Source organism: Chenopodium quinoa, unplaced genomic scaffold (genome assembly GCF_001683475.1).
Source record: "Chenopodium quinoa cultivar QQ74 unplaced genomic scaffold, ASM168347v1, whole genome shotgun sequence".
NCBI classification, from domain to species: Eukaryota; Viridiplantae; Streptophyta; class Magnoliopsida; order Caryophyllales; family Amaranthaceae; genus Chenopodium; species Chenopodium quinoa.
Window position 1 is genome coordinate 3,327,916 of NW_018742815.1, and position 14,243 is coordinate 3,342,158.

Genomic DNA, 14,243 nt, shown 5'->3' on the forward strand with positions numbered 1-14,243 from the left:
CAGGGGTTACTCGAGTTTCTCGGTCAGACCGCATTTAAAAAATGTGACTCGAGTAACCCCTGACCGAGAAACTTGAGTAACTCCGGCAAGTCGAGTAACCCCGAAAACTCGAGTAACCCCTCACCGAGAAACTCTAGTAAGTAACACAAGTAATCCCGAAAATTCAAGTAACCCATAACCGAAAAACTCAAGTAACCCATGTCGCATGGTTAATTTAACACTATAACACCATAAACCCAATCTATAACCCTAATTTAGCACGAGTCACATGATGACCCTTGCGGCCTTGGCCTTATTAAACTTGACCCATAACCTTAATGAATCAATCCCACGCTCTAACCCACCATAAACCCAATCTATAACACTAATTTAACAAGACACGAGTCACATGATGACCCTTGCGGCCTTGCCCTTTTATGCGGCACAAACCTTGTTTTGAGCAGACATCAAACATAAAGTGTAAACTTTACCGTGCAATATAGTCCCATAAATCCAACGATCTCTTAAAAAAACACACAATTACACTAAAGTAGCAGGTATACCTTGCTGAAGATCCTCAAATTATGTAATTTAATTTTATACTTTATGTAAATCACTAAAAACCCCTTTGATCCAATTTTATTCTATTCCTTCAATTTATTTATTTATTTTGGCTTTTTATACAGCAAAGCGGTTTCGATTATACACATATTTTACTCATTGAGCTCTGGAATCTTCCATCACCTCCTTATTCTCTCTCATTATTTCTTGTATAATCTAAACTTTATTTATTTTTAAATAATTTTTTATTTTTTCGTAGCAATCCATTCTCCTTAATTTGATCAAACAATCCTTTATATTGGGACCCACCCAACACATATACACATCTAATCTAAACCATCCACGTGTTAAAAATTATAACCGTTTGATTCCCTATTAAATTTCTTCCTAGCTATCTTTTTCCTCTTTATATTTCACAATTTTCTTGCAAAAAAAAGCAGGCACAAATCAATTTGTGCCTTCTGAAAAAAATTCAAGTACCCAGAAGAGATATTCAGCTCAAAACCCTCTTTTTCTTGCAAAGGTGAAATCTTTTTATCTTTTTATGACTTTCAATTCTGTTTTTTTCTCATGGGTTGACCTTTTTAACTGTTATGATCATATATTTTGTTTCAATTTCTGGGTGTATAATATAAGCTATGAAATTGTGATTAACTTTGTGGAATTGGGTTTATATTGGTTGTTTTTTTTTCTGGAAATTTGGTTAATGGTGAAACTATGGGCTCAAATTTTGGTTTTATTTGTGGAAACTTGTTTGCTTGAATTGCTTAATTGGTTCTTTATGTCTGAATTTAGTGAATATAGTGATCAATTGTGCACACTGATCGAATTACGTAGTATTTTATTTTATTTTGAGTAATTTTGTTTATTATTCCTTACTTGGTTATGTCTTTTTTATTCCTTTTCCCTATTTTGTTCTCTGCTCTTGGTCTCTTGCTTATTTTTGGGTGTATGTCTGGTTAGCCATATGAACTTTGATGATGTAATCGAGATTTGATTTTAGGTCATGAATACTGTTCGTTAGACTTTACCAACTAAGCTAGTTGAAATCGACTCATATATTATTTTTTGTTAGTATGGAAGCTCTAGAACTTTCCATTGCCAATTTATTAAGCTAGGTATTGATAGATAGATTATGATAAGTAAAATAAATGATGTTCAATATTATTTTTTTTGTTGGAGGAATGAAGGGGGCGTAACGTGTACGGGGTAGGGACCAGGAAGTTCCTTAGTGTAAAGGCAAGAACTTGTATGCTATGTACCAACAATGGATATATCGTATACAATTAGTTTAGTAATTAACTAATTATGGTGTACAAATTTGCATAAAAGTCAACTTTGTAAAGGGGTGACTTATACTTAATAATCATATTACTTATAATTTAGTTTGACTAAGTTTCATACTGTACATTTGTTGTATACATGACCTATTGTTGTAGATACGAGTTTTTAAACATCCCTCTCTTTTTTTCCTATTGAATTATGTAGGGAATGGAGAATGGGTTGGCTGTTATGTCTAGTGATTAATCATGGATAGAATTTCAGAAATGGGGATCTAGGAAAGAGTGTTTTTTTGTTTTTTTTTTTTCCTTTTTTTATTTTGGCTGTGATGAGTCAGTCTTAGATATCTGAGTAGTTACTCTACTGCTGACAAATGGGGTGTCTTTGATGCCTTGTGTAACTTTCTGTTTGTCCTTTTAATGCAGCTTGATTAATAAAATCTAGTCATCTGACAATATTTTTACTTTAGTTAAAATCAGGATAACTCCTAATGCTTTCATTGGTTTTGAAAAAATAGATGGCAATGCAAGGTGGATTAAGGATTGAAGATTTGGACTCCTTCAAGAAGCTGATGGTGTTTAGTGCTGGTCTTGATGGTGGTGTTAGTGGTGGTGTTGAAATGAGTGGTGAGATGTCAGCACAGTGGAAAGATATCCCTATGGAGTTGCTCCTGCGAATCGTGACACTTGTTGATGATCAGACAGTTATCAGGGCTTCTGGGGTGTGCAGTGGATGGAGGGATGCGATTTGCCTTGGGCTAACGCGTCTTTGTCTATCATGGTATATTACTTCTGTCCTTTTAGCGTGTCAAGTTTTTACCCTTTCTTGCTTGGTTTTTTGGGTTAAATTTATCTTATCTTTCACATTGATTTCATGGTATGTCTAGAAGGGTCTTGATTATGCATAATGGTTTTATGTGGAGTACAAGGAATTTGAAGTTTTTTGTTGCAATTTTGTTTTAATTTGTTCTTCTGTTATTATGAATTTGAATGTTACATCTATAGCCTTATTGATGTAATATGCTATTATCTTGATTAAGGCTACCATTGGTTGGAAGCAGCTTATTCTTTGGCATGTAATGTCAATTGTTGCAAATTTTACTGCATGTATCCCTGACCTCTTTCCCATATCCGAATCCTTTTTCTCGGTATTTTTGATGTGTTTAGCAGTTTATGCCAAACATGCCTGCTGATTGTAGTCCCTGTGTTTTACTGATAGGCAGGCCAACTCTGTTTATCTTTTGAGGTTGAAATGACTGTTTAATCGTTTTCTCACCATTAACGGGTATTGAAATAAGAAATGTTTTGTTTTTATGGAATTAGGATTGGTTTATTGGTTTACATATACTCCCTTTGATTTATCATTTAAGGATCCCACTTCTTTATAAAAAACAAAAACAAATAAACAAAATCTACTGGAAGTTTCATGTAATTTTATAATGTTCATAAGCTTTATCAGGGGAAATGAAACATCCAAGTTCAACCTGGAGAAGTGTATGCCCTTATCTTTGAAACAGGAAGAATGAGATGTTAAGCATACATTGCTAACTTATTGCAATTTTGGAGTTGGAGAACCTTAAGTTGTGGAATATTTTGCTTGTTGGTAATTGTTGCATGAAAACTTTGTGTAGGTGCAATAACGACATGAACAACTTAGTCCTTTCGCTTGTGCCAAAATGTACAAATTTGCGGACCTTGATACTTCGTCAAGATAAGGCGCAGCTTGAGGATAATGCTGTTGAGGCAATAGCAAACTTCTGCCATGACCTACAGGAGCTCGACTTGAGTAAAAGCTTCAAACTAACTGATTGCTCTCTTTATGCATTGTCTCATGGTTGCCCAAATCTCACAAAGCTGAATATCAGCGGATGTTCAGCTTTCAGTGATACTGCACTTGCATATTTGGCTAGCTTTTGTAAAAAGTTGAAGTCAATAAATCTATGTGGATGTGTGAGGACTGCAACTGACAAGGCATTGCAGGTATGTTGTCCTTCAAAAGTTCACCTGTGTCCTTATCTGAATATTGTATCCCTTGTTTAACAGTGACAATTTTTGCATGTAGTCCATTGCATATAACTGCAAGGATCTCCAGATTCTCAATCTGGGATGGTGTGAAAATGTTGGGGATGTGGGAGTGACAAGTCTCGCATATGGTTGCCCCAATTTGAGAGCCCTCGACTTGTGTGGCTGTGTACTTATAACAGGTAAAAAAGTTTACATTTTACTTTTTGGAAAGTCTTAAAATAAACTTCATGCTTATTCTTAGTTCTCAGTTGGCTCACTTTCTCTTACATTGGTTAGAACAATCCCTAATTGCCTTGTTAACCCTGAGTGAAGATTATAGAGGATCAAAAGGGATTCTTCATAATATAACTCATGAATCCTTTTCTGAACTTCCTCCAACTACATAATAGATGGCTGGAATCAGATTAGCAACATTTAGATTTCACGTCCTGTTTTACCCTGCATCTTGCCCCTAGCAGCTTAGCTACATTTTAAACTGTATATACTCTTCCAGGAATCTTATATACTTGTTTTTTAAGAGCTTGGAATAGCTGTTTACTACTAAGCTCAGTCGGGCTTGATTTTACCGAACCTTGAGAGTTCAAGCTCCAACCTTGTATGCTTGGTTGGCTCCCTGTCCTCCAGCACTACCCATTTTTTTTTGTGCTTTGAATTTGGAATCAAAATGGTTATTTAAAATAAAAAAAAAAGGTGAGAAAAGAGGTGAGCTGATCTTCAACCTACCCAAGGGCCAAGCCTAAGAGTGGGTTGAGCGAATAAAGCTTAATCACAGTGCTAATTGCTAAAGTTAAAATCTTATTCACCTTTGTGAGTTTGTAACACAGCAGAGCCACTACAAACAACAATAATGTTTTCAGTTTCCTAAATTTAAATTCGGTGTTGATTTTGTATTTGTGCCTTTTACTTTTGTTATATGTTGGTCACTTAATCCTACATACTTCGTACATGTTTGCAGATGAGAGTGTGATTGCTCTGGCAAACGGATGCCCTCACCTTAAATCTCTGGGTCTATACTATTGCCAGAACATCACGGACCGAGCAATGTATTCTCTGGCTCAGAGCTGTGTCAGAAACAAGCACGGTGTATGGCAGTCTATTAAAAGCAGATACGAAGACAACGGCCTTGTGAACCTCAACATCAGTCAGTGTACTGCTCTTACACCTCATGCTGTTCAGGCTCTATGTGATTCCTCCCCTGCCCTTCACACATGTCCTGGACGGCATTCTCTTATCAAAAGTGGTTGTCTTAATTTGACGACCGTGCATTGTGCCTGCGCTGTCCAAGCTCACCGCGCTGCAAGCACAACTGCGCATTGAGAGAGATTGTTCAAATCTCAATGATCAATATCTTCCTGTTGTAAACAAAGGTGGTCTTCTGTTTTATTTAATCCTTGTAGGAAGTGTTTTGTACTGCTTTTTTAAGCTCAAAAACAATGAAAAAGCTAGAGTTGTGGAAGAAGCTGACTTTAATATGTTGCTGTACTTTTGTTAGGCTTTGAAGAACTTGATAACAGTGACTTTGACTCGTGAATGTGGTCCAAAATTTGTATATACAAGTAGTTATTTTCTGAAGCACTGCTGGGAAGTTTGTTTTATATAGGTCCATTTATGTAATCTTCTTTGTTATGTTATATCACATTCATCTATTTTGTTCGGCTGTCTTAACAAGTTGCATGATCACATCATTGCAAAAGCGGCTGCATGGTCCCTCAAACCATTCATTTTAGGTGTCTAGAGAGATGGCGGTGGCAGAGGGGCTTACATACTGGGAAGTTATTATTTCGGGGTGGCCTGGGTAGAAGTGGGGGCGGAGGTTGGAGTTGCTCGATTCTATATGTACTTCTAATATTAAGGTTTGGCTCATTTGGTAGGCGATAAATAGTGACAGTAATGGAGTGATATGATTTCGAGTGGAAGGTGTATATTCGTCAAAGATCTTGAAGTGGGGGTATTCCTTTCTGTTGTTTTGTGACATATTCTAATCTTAATAATCAACAAAAGATAAATAAAGAATTTGAGCCATCAAATTGGCTAGTTGATATCTACTGAGTACTGATTGCATCAATCCAATCTTAGCTTTTGACAATGATACCTAAATTGAGGCTGACTCAAAAGGGAGCAATTATCTTTCTAATCACTTTGTGAGGTGTTTACTGATTAGCTTTCAACATCAAAACATGCGTTATGAATCTGTATCTTCTTGGTGGTGGGAGATGGGCCGCCTTAGTTTTGTGGGCTGTTTTCTTTCTGTTATGCATGCAATGGTGCCGACTTTGATGGTAAGCTAATGAATTATAGGCATAGTCGTAGATAATGAGACACAAAATGAGACGCGTATGGAATGGGAGACCTCTACTGATGGAAGGAAAAGCGTATATGCTGCTAGACTGATTCACAACTTCTGTAGAAACTGAATTTTTAACTTCATATTGATCAAAGTATTTTTGACAGTTAATTAACAAATTTGGTGGCAGCATATGAAGATTAAGACTTCTTGGAAAAAAAAAATTTGAGTGAAAACTTTCAAAATGTTAACTTATCTCCATGTCTATATAGCCTTCAGTCAACCAGATTCTCTTTTGAACATGCCATTAGGCTAATAAAAACAGGTTGAATGTTCTTCTCACAAGTCAGAACACGATGAGTTAACGAACAACTATGTGCAAGCAACTTCTTTTGGTACATTGGCGATCATTTTGAATAATGCAATACTTTGTGCTGGTGTATGTAGGCTCATTTTCCCTTGTAGACAATCTCATCATCATCCACATCAAAAGCAGGATTACAGAGACATCTGAACAGCCTTCCAATTCCCTGTAATGAAAGAAAAGAAAGGTTTCGGTAAGCTAAAACTGCTAGATGTTACTGATTATTTCTTCCATGCATTGTAATTCAAATCAGATTGTCATCCTTGTTATATACAATAATTACTGTGTATGTATGTAGTTTGAGTGCATATGCTTGTGTGTGTATGTACGTGAGCCTACATAACTGAGTTTTAAATATCCAAATTTATGTCAGCATCGAAGATTCAGAAGCTTGCCTGACTGAGCATAGGAGTACGATAACTTAGCATCCGGTGTGAATCCTCTTCAGAACTGCAATCAGAATCACTGTCATCTTCATTTATCTCAGCTACTGTTTTCTTCTTTGATGTTTCAGATTCCTGTGTAAGCTTTTCCCTCTAGAAGAAAGAAATTGGTGTCAGCAGACCATTTATCAGGAACATGAAAAAAATCTTAAAAAATTGTATGTACTTATTCACTACTTTTCTCTCATATCAGCTCAAACTCCTATTTCGATTTAAAGATTAGAACAAGGGTCGGGGTTGATTTGAAGTAGAAGTGTTATATATACAGTCTAAGTATGCTTTTTCTCTAGTACTTTATGATATTGAACTTTTCTCATGAAAACTTTCTGATGAAAGGTGAACCTGGAATATCTTCCCAAGGATCTTCAGAGCTAAAGCACGAACTTTCAACTCTTCTTTCCTGATGTTCTTTTCCTGTAGTACCTGCAAGATCAATCAAAATCCTTGAAACTGTAGCTTTTGTACTTTGTATAAGAAGTTCAGATATCCGAACAGTCTGACAAACCCTGTATGATTGTAAGAATGTAGCGTTTCCAAGGAAACACACTAACCATTTGGCAAACATGTAAGAGAGTCATTTCGATGTCAACAACATTCATTTTCCACAAGGAGCTCATGAGAACATCCTTGTTTAATCGTATGTGAGATTCAAAGTCATTAGCTGGGCCACTACCATCCATCTTATATTGGCGGCGTACATCTTCTTGCAGTTGAAGCAACTGAAATGCACCTGTAAATGAGTATGAAATTCTCCCAAAATTTAGGGGACTCATGGATTTTACTTTATTATGTGTGATGCTTGAGTTAATGTGTATTGTTATACCTTTAGCTGCAGTTATCTGAGATTTCCAAATGTGCCCTTTATTTCGTACCCACTCCGCCATAAAGGGCACTCCAAGGTACATGGTCTTCTTCCCAAGTTCCAATGCAGCTTGTCTTGTGTAAACATAGCCTATGGTGTTTAAGATTTCGGAGCCAAAAGCTGTACCAATGCAGTGCAACAAATGAAGATGTTAGAATAGTTTTTGTCTGAAATATAAGTTATACTTGTATGATTTCTATAATTGATTAAATATATTCAAATGTAATAGATCTTATATATAAAAGGCTTTGGTAAGTGCAATGAAATACTTCAAAAACTCGGTACTAATAAGGCATAAATAAGGCCTAGTTGACAGCAAGAGTGTTTTTAATCTGTTGGTAATAAACATACTCGAAAGCAACAACACTTTCTGTATTCCCATCTTTTACAACTATCAATTTCGATGAACATTGAAGACAGTCAGAATAACATGGCTGTCTTTACCTGCATTTGAAAGGCGCTTGACCTCACTTTCAGCTCGCTGTATGAATCCTTTCTTATCACCTCGAGCATATAGGCTAATAAAATCCTTCAGTTTCACTGCCAGCTTTTCTTCCCTTTCTTTCTGTACTGCCTGCATTACAGTAATTCATTGATTCATAAGAATGCACGTTATACTGTCCTGTTATTGTTAATCCTTCTCATATAGGCAGCAATGCATAGCTCAAACATAGCTCGATCTCTACAAGTTTGGAGAAACGAGTGTTTACTGCAACATACTTGCCTTCAACTTTTCATTAATCCTTTCGGGACTGTCATGTTCACTGATAAATTCAGATGAAGCCATCGACGCAACAGCTAGGTGTCCTATGTAGTCCTCGAAAAGTTCACTTCCAAATAACAGGGCAAATACCGCTGTTGGATCAAGCATCGAATCTCTGAAAAATAGAAGTATGGGCTAATAATCAACTAATGCTCAATATTGCAGGATCACATAACACAAATGATGATATCTTAACATCTTCATTATAGTATTATACTTATTTTTTTTCCTGCAAAGTACTTCTGATAAGTATACATTTATAATTACTTTATATATTGCTTTTATATTAAACTCTCGTGATTACTTGCACATATACTAGACTAGGTTCAACATCCAAGAATTGTACTAAATGATAGAAATTAGTGACTCGAAATCATAACAAACTTAGCCAGTACATAATTTATAGCAGCAACTTATCGGATCATTCAATTAGCTAGTAATCTAAACATATAAATAAAGTGATATAATTTACTAATATTGTTTAGCTTACTTAGATACACTATGCTTCCCATTTCGATCATATACATCTCGTTGCACCGGATCACTTAGAGCTTGATATGCTTCTCCTAAAATCTGTAAAATAATACCGCGATTTCATAAATATACAGTTAAATTCTGTTCTAATTACAGATAATAAATAGCTACTCATTGAGTCACATAACCTGAAACCTTTCAGCAGCTTGAGGATCATTAGGATTTTTATCCGGGTGAACTTTCCTTGCCTATAATTGAATAAAAACTCGAACAAAATAAACAATCAAGTAAGAATTTCTAATCCAAGATCTTCAAAACCAAAACACGAAAAGACAAAAAAACCATCACCCACATAACAAAACATGATCAATATCACATACAACAATGACTTGAACCATATAATGCAAAAACATTAAAAGGGTTAATCAAGAATGTATAGAACCTTAAGATAATAAGCTTTACGAATCTCTTCATCGGTCGCAGAAGGGCTGATACCAAGGATATCATAGTACTCAGTTTCCTTCACCATTTTTAATGTTCTTGGAGTCAATTTTCAAGGCCTAAAACAGGAAAAAACAGAGGAAAAAGGAGAAAGAAAATGAAGAAAAAGTTGGTGTAAATGAAAGTAGAGAAAAGAAGAAAGATTGAAAGTGCTTAGCTAATTTTTCACGAGCAACAATCAACTTTCCAGAAGAGAAACAAGAATAAAGAAATGGGGTGTTAACGCTTTTTCCCGGGTAATAAACAGTATTTTAAATGTCATAAAAAGGCTTTCTTTGATCAAGGTGGTGGCGTTTATCATGAGAGAGGTCCCCTACTTTTCAATTAATTAAACTTTTTGTTTAGGGTGTGTTGGTGTAGAATGTGGATGTGTGATGGGTTGTAAGATTTGGGTTGGATTTGTTTCTCTCTTTAGGTGGGTTGATCGAACTAGTTGGTTGATTTGAAGGGTCGGGTTGGGTCAGGTCGTGTCTTGTGTTAGGTTGTTGTGCTGATAGGTTCATTAAACACGACCAATTAGGCTATAATATGGGGATATTGTATCTAAGTGTGCCATGTTTGTAACTATAGGAAGTTGGCCTATGCACCACACGATCTATGGGCTTGTTGGCAGTGTTAGACCATGTCAACCTATGACCTAATTCGTCTTGACCCATCTAAATCTTTTTAAATTAGTTGTACAAGGCCAAAATGGATTTATAGGTGCAATTGCACTCATGACATCTTTGAAGTTGACATGATCTAATATTAATAACACATCAATACATCATACTTGTGATTGAAACTAAGATTACTATGGATCTAAGAAATTACCACAATAGTCTAACACACTTCATGTAACGATTTGATAGATCATATTACAAAAAAGTAAAAGGATAATAGAGTATTAGAGTGAGTAATAGTCACCAAGTCAAGATTTGGTGTTAGAGAGTTGTAAGGACGGAGGTGAAAATCGATCCCAAAATCTCCTCAAATCGAAAGAAAAGCTCCAAAACTCTAACCACTTAAAATGTCCCTTACTTTTATTGTATGGACAATATGACATTGAAATTTAAATTAAACGGTAAACTAAAAACAATTAAATATATATATTTTTTTCGTTCTTACATTATTATTGAACACCTTTTTATACCATGACAATTTAATCGTTAATATTCTCACCCACAACTACGAGGGAATTAAAGTAGGAAAGCAAAAGAAATATTGAGCAGTCAATCATCATTATTCTTGCAGTTTGATCGAAAGAGGATCGTGTGGTTTGGGTTATGTACTTATGTTTGATCTTTTATTGCAACTAAATTCTTGTTTTTGGTTTTATCCTTATAAGTCTAATCTATTTAATACATTGACCTATATTTCCTTAAAAAAAAAAAAAAAAAAAAAAAAAAAAAAAAAAAAAAAAAAAACCTAAAAAAACTATAGACCTTAAAGAATCTATCTAGTTGAAGTATTCTTGTACCCATCGCCAGAAGGGCATTATAATTTATTTTTTTATCTTCTAACCTAAAGAAAAAGAAAAAAAAAAAAGAAAAAAAGTTGAAGTGTTTCTAGTATAAATATCAAAATTGATAGAGTATAAAACATATTTATGGAATTCAACCATCAATTTTATTTTTTTGGTTAAATACGTCTTTTTACATGGTGATCATCAACTACAACAAGGACGTACCCATGTAGTGGTATAATGTATAGTGTCATTTGTTCAATGTGTTGCATGATAAAGTATTTATAAACAACAATTGGACCAAAACAAGATAACAAATACAGAGTATATCAACTTGTATTTTCCGCGTGCATTATAACAATCATCAATCAATAACTATATACTTAAAGACACACCAGTAATAACATGTGCTATAATCTGGTATATCCCCTTTAAAAAAAAAAATCTGTATAGGAAATAAATCTTATACATAACAAAAGTTTTTCCTTAAAATAAAAGGATTAGAAAAGATTTAATGTATCCTTCCAAATATATATTGATAGTTTGATACCATAAACTTTAACATAATTTATGACATATGTAGAATTACGTAGTACTTTACGGCTTTACCATTAATAAAACAAGGGTTTTTTTGTATTTAATCATGTATGAAAAGCTTGCTAAAAAAAATTTGAAAAAATATTTTAAGTGATTTGATTATTGAAAAAAAAAGCAACATACATAAGAGAAAATGAATAATAGTGTGCCAAAAAAAAAAATCTAATTACGAGTTAAATACTCCATACATATTGTTAAAATTCTCATTGGCTAATAAGATGAAACGATATAAATTTGTTGGTGAAATATATTTAAATATACATACATACTCATTTTAAGATATCTATTTTGTCAATAATAGACTTTCATATATAATTAATAAATTCATTGTACACATTAATTAATTGAATATAATGTTAATTAAAGAATAGTTATTGAAAGTTACCGTGTATGGCACGGGACCTAACCTAGTACAATTCAAAGGGGTGTCCGTTTGGTTTTCGGTTTGGATTTAGGCTATATTCAATCCGATCCGAAATATAATTCGGTTTTCAATTTTTCACTCCGATCCAATCCGAATTACTCCCCAACTCAATCCAAATTAAAGTTCGGTCATTTTGATCCGATTCAAAAATCCGAATTAAAATACATTATTTTATAGCGTCTAATAGACTAATATGATAATATAAAAATAAGAATGCAATTATAAAAATAACATTTTGTCCAATCCTTAGGATTAATATGGAGTAAAAATCTTGAAAATAGTCATTGATTAACATAAATTGTTTAACATGAGTCAACTAAATTGTTCAAAATAACTAGTACAACTAAAAGGCAACACCATTAATCCATTACAACAATTACTCCATGCACTAAAATTCAATAATAGTACCAACTGGTATTGGCATGAGTGGTTAAGGGCCTCTTGCTCCTTAACCAAGGTCTCGGGTTCGAGCTTTGGGTATGGAAACTATCCCAGTTGAGAGGATGCTGTCCATCGAGGTACACATGCAAACTCCCGTGGGAGATTAGTCCACTTACCAAATGCGGTGGGAACTCCTCGTAGTAGTACCAAAAAAAGAAAAGAAAAAAAAAATCAACAACAGTACAAGCAACAACTTTCAGCAGTTTAAGACTTAAAACAACCTCCATATTATACATGCTTAATTTTAAAATTCGGTTTTTCGGTTTTGTTTGGATCTGATTGGGATAAATCCGATCCAATCTGAAAATCCAAATCAATAACTATATACTAAAAGACACGTAAGCAATGATACGTGTCATTTTCCGGTGTGTGCTGAATTATTTTTTATAAAATAAAATTCTATTATTATTTTTTTTGACAAAAAAGAAACATATCTTCTACAAAAATACTCCCTCCGTTTTTAAATGCTTGCTGCACTTTTCTTTTTCGGCCGTTTTTAAATATTTGCTCCATTTCCTTATTTAGAAAGCTTTTACAATACAGAGTATTTAATTAATTTCTCTCACCGAGTGGACCCAACAATATTAATTCCATATTTTCTCTCCTTTAATTCTCTCCCGTACTTTTGGTATATTTTATTATTAACAAGTATTTAAAAACGAGGAATACCTAACATTTTTTTGGTGTTCCACCCGGTTCACCCTTTGGGCTAATCCGGATTCGAGGATCAGTTTTGGGTGGGTTAAGTTCCAGTCTCCTCCCAATTGTTGTTGCGGGGGATCAAACACGGGTCCTCCTTACCAATTGTAGTCTCAATCGCCACTACACCAATAAATTGATTAAAATAATTCCCTAATCGTATATAATATAATTACTTAGAATAAAACATTTTTAAACATAATTTTGATAATTTCCTACATCATTTTATATCTAACATATGTTTCGTAATCTTTTATTTTAATCAAAATTTGTCAATAGTTTTCAAAAATTCTCAATCCGATCTGGTTCGATTTATAGTTTGGATCCGAACTGAATTGATAATTCGGTTTGGATTAGATTTCGGTTTTAATCCAAATTATGGACTCCTTGTGTCAAAATTCTACACCCTTTACTCATGATTGAACGTTTGATACATGACATTCATTTTGCTATTGATCCTAATAGCAATTACAATTAAGAAACAAGCTTACTATTCAATTTTAATCCTACTGTAATAATGCATATAACATTATTCTTCTGAAATCCGACATTACACGGTTTTTAGAACAGACGACTAGCTGTATATTTGATTGTTGGATTTGTAAAAATGTTTAGATGATTCATTGTTTGTATAGTTGTTCCACAAAATATGCGTGTCGCGATCAAAAGTTCTCCAATGAGACTCCGACTCACAGTTTCTGAGCAGGATTTTCCCCTGTAATGTATAATATAACTTTCCTGTTTCGGCAACAACTAGATAAGTTATTATTATATAAACGAATGGTTCGTTTTCAGGGTCACAATATACCCTTTCCTGACAATCTCATTAGCAATCTGTATTTAAAATTCTAAAGATCCTGCTAACTTTATAACATTTTTTGTGTATATATTTATGTATGGTAGCTTATTATTGAGATTTTAACCTGTCTCCCTTGGAGGAGTACACAACATATTGTGTGCTTGCACTTTGCAGTGATCTCCTGCCTCGAGGCACTAGATTAATGATGATCTCCTGCCTCAAGACGCGGTATATTACCATCTGAGAAATATACAGTAGTGTTCTTTCATTGGGTTGCTCTAAACGAAAGTTTGTTACTACCTT

At 34.2% G+C, this 14,243-nt stretch overlaps 2 protein-coding genes and 1 long non-coding RNA gene across 3 annotated transcripts; 2 read left to right on the plus strand and 1 right to left on the minus strand.

The window, feature by feature from the left end:
- Nucleotides 1-938: 938 nt before the first annotated feature.
- LOC110725768 (F-box protein SKP2A-like) lies at nucleotides 939-5,498 on the plus strand. The gene is made up of 5 exons (XM_021905238.1): nucleotides 939-1,063; nucleotides 2,339-2,601; nucleotides 3,452-3,800; nucleotides 3,883-4,024; nucleotides 4,801-5,498. Exons 2-5 carry the CDS (start codon nucleotides 2,339-2,341, stop codon nucleotides 5,160-5,162), a joined length of 1,116 nt encoding a protein of 371 aa, XP_021760930.1. The 5' UTR covers nucleotides 939-1,063; the 3' UTR covers nucleotides 5,163-5,498.
- Nucleotides 5,499-6,244: 746 nt separating this feature from the next.
- On the minus strand, nucleotides 6,245-10,080 carry LOC110725766 (chaperone protein dnaJ 10-like). The gene is made up of 10 exons (XM_021905237.1): nucleotides 9,478-10,080; nucleotides 9,224-9,283; nucleotides 9,052-9,134; nucleotides 8,523-8,676; nucleotides 8,243-8,372; nucleotides 7,760-7,918; nucleotides 7,488-7,666; nucleotides 7,279-7,359; nucleotides 6,889-7,029; nucleotides 6,245-6,659 (listed from the first exon to the last, which is right to left on the minus strand). Exons 1-10 carry the CDS (start codon nucleotides 9,562-9,564, stop codon nucleotides 6,579-6,581), a joined length of 1,155 nt encoding a protein of 384 aa, XP_021760929.1. The 5' UTR covers nucleotides 9,565-10,080; the 3' UTR covers nucleotides 6,245-6,578.
- LOC110725769 lies at nucleotides 6,588-7,452 on the plus strand. Its single transcript, XR_002512220.1, has 3 exons — nucleotides 6,588-6,686; nucleotides 6,867-7,094; nucleotides 7,273-7,452. It is a non-coding gene; the product is annotated as an uncharacterized LOC110725769 (long non-coding RNA).
- Nucleotides 10,081-14,243: the final 4,163 nt, after the last annotated feature.

Coding starts and splice junctions, on each gene's coding strand:
- LOC110725768 (XM_021905238.1), top strand. CDS start 2,339: ATGGCAATGCAAGGTGGATTAAGGATTGAAGATTTGGACTCCTTCAAG. Junction 3,801..3,882: donor CAACTGACAAGGCATTGCAG/GTATGTTGTCCT, acceptor TTTTGCATGTAG/TCCATTGCATATAACTGCAA. Junction 4,025..4,800: donor TGGCTGTGTACTTATAACAG/GTAAAAAAGTTT, acceptor ACATGTTTGCAG/ATGAGAGTGTGATTGCTCTG.
- LOC110725766 (XM_021905237.1), bottom strand. CDS start 9,564: ATGGTGAAGGAAACTGAGTACTATGATATCCTTGGTATCAGCCCTTCT. Junction 7,360..7,487: donor TCTTACATGTTTGCCAAATG/GTTAGTGTGTTT, acceptor TTGATCTTGCAG/GTACTACAGGAAAAGAACAT. Junction 7,030..7,278: donor TCCTTGGGAAGATATTCCAG/GTTCACCTTTCA, acceptor TCTTTCTTCTAG/AGGGAAAAGCTTACACAGGA.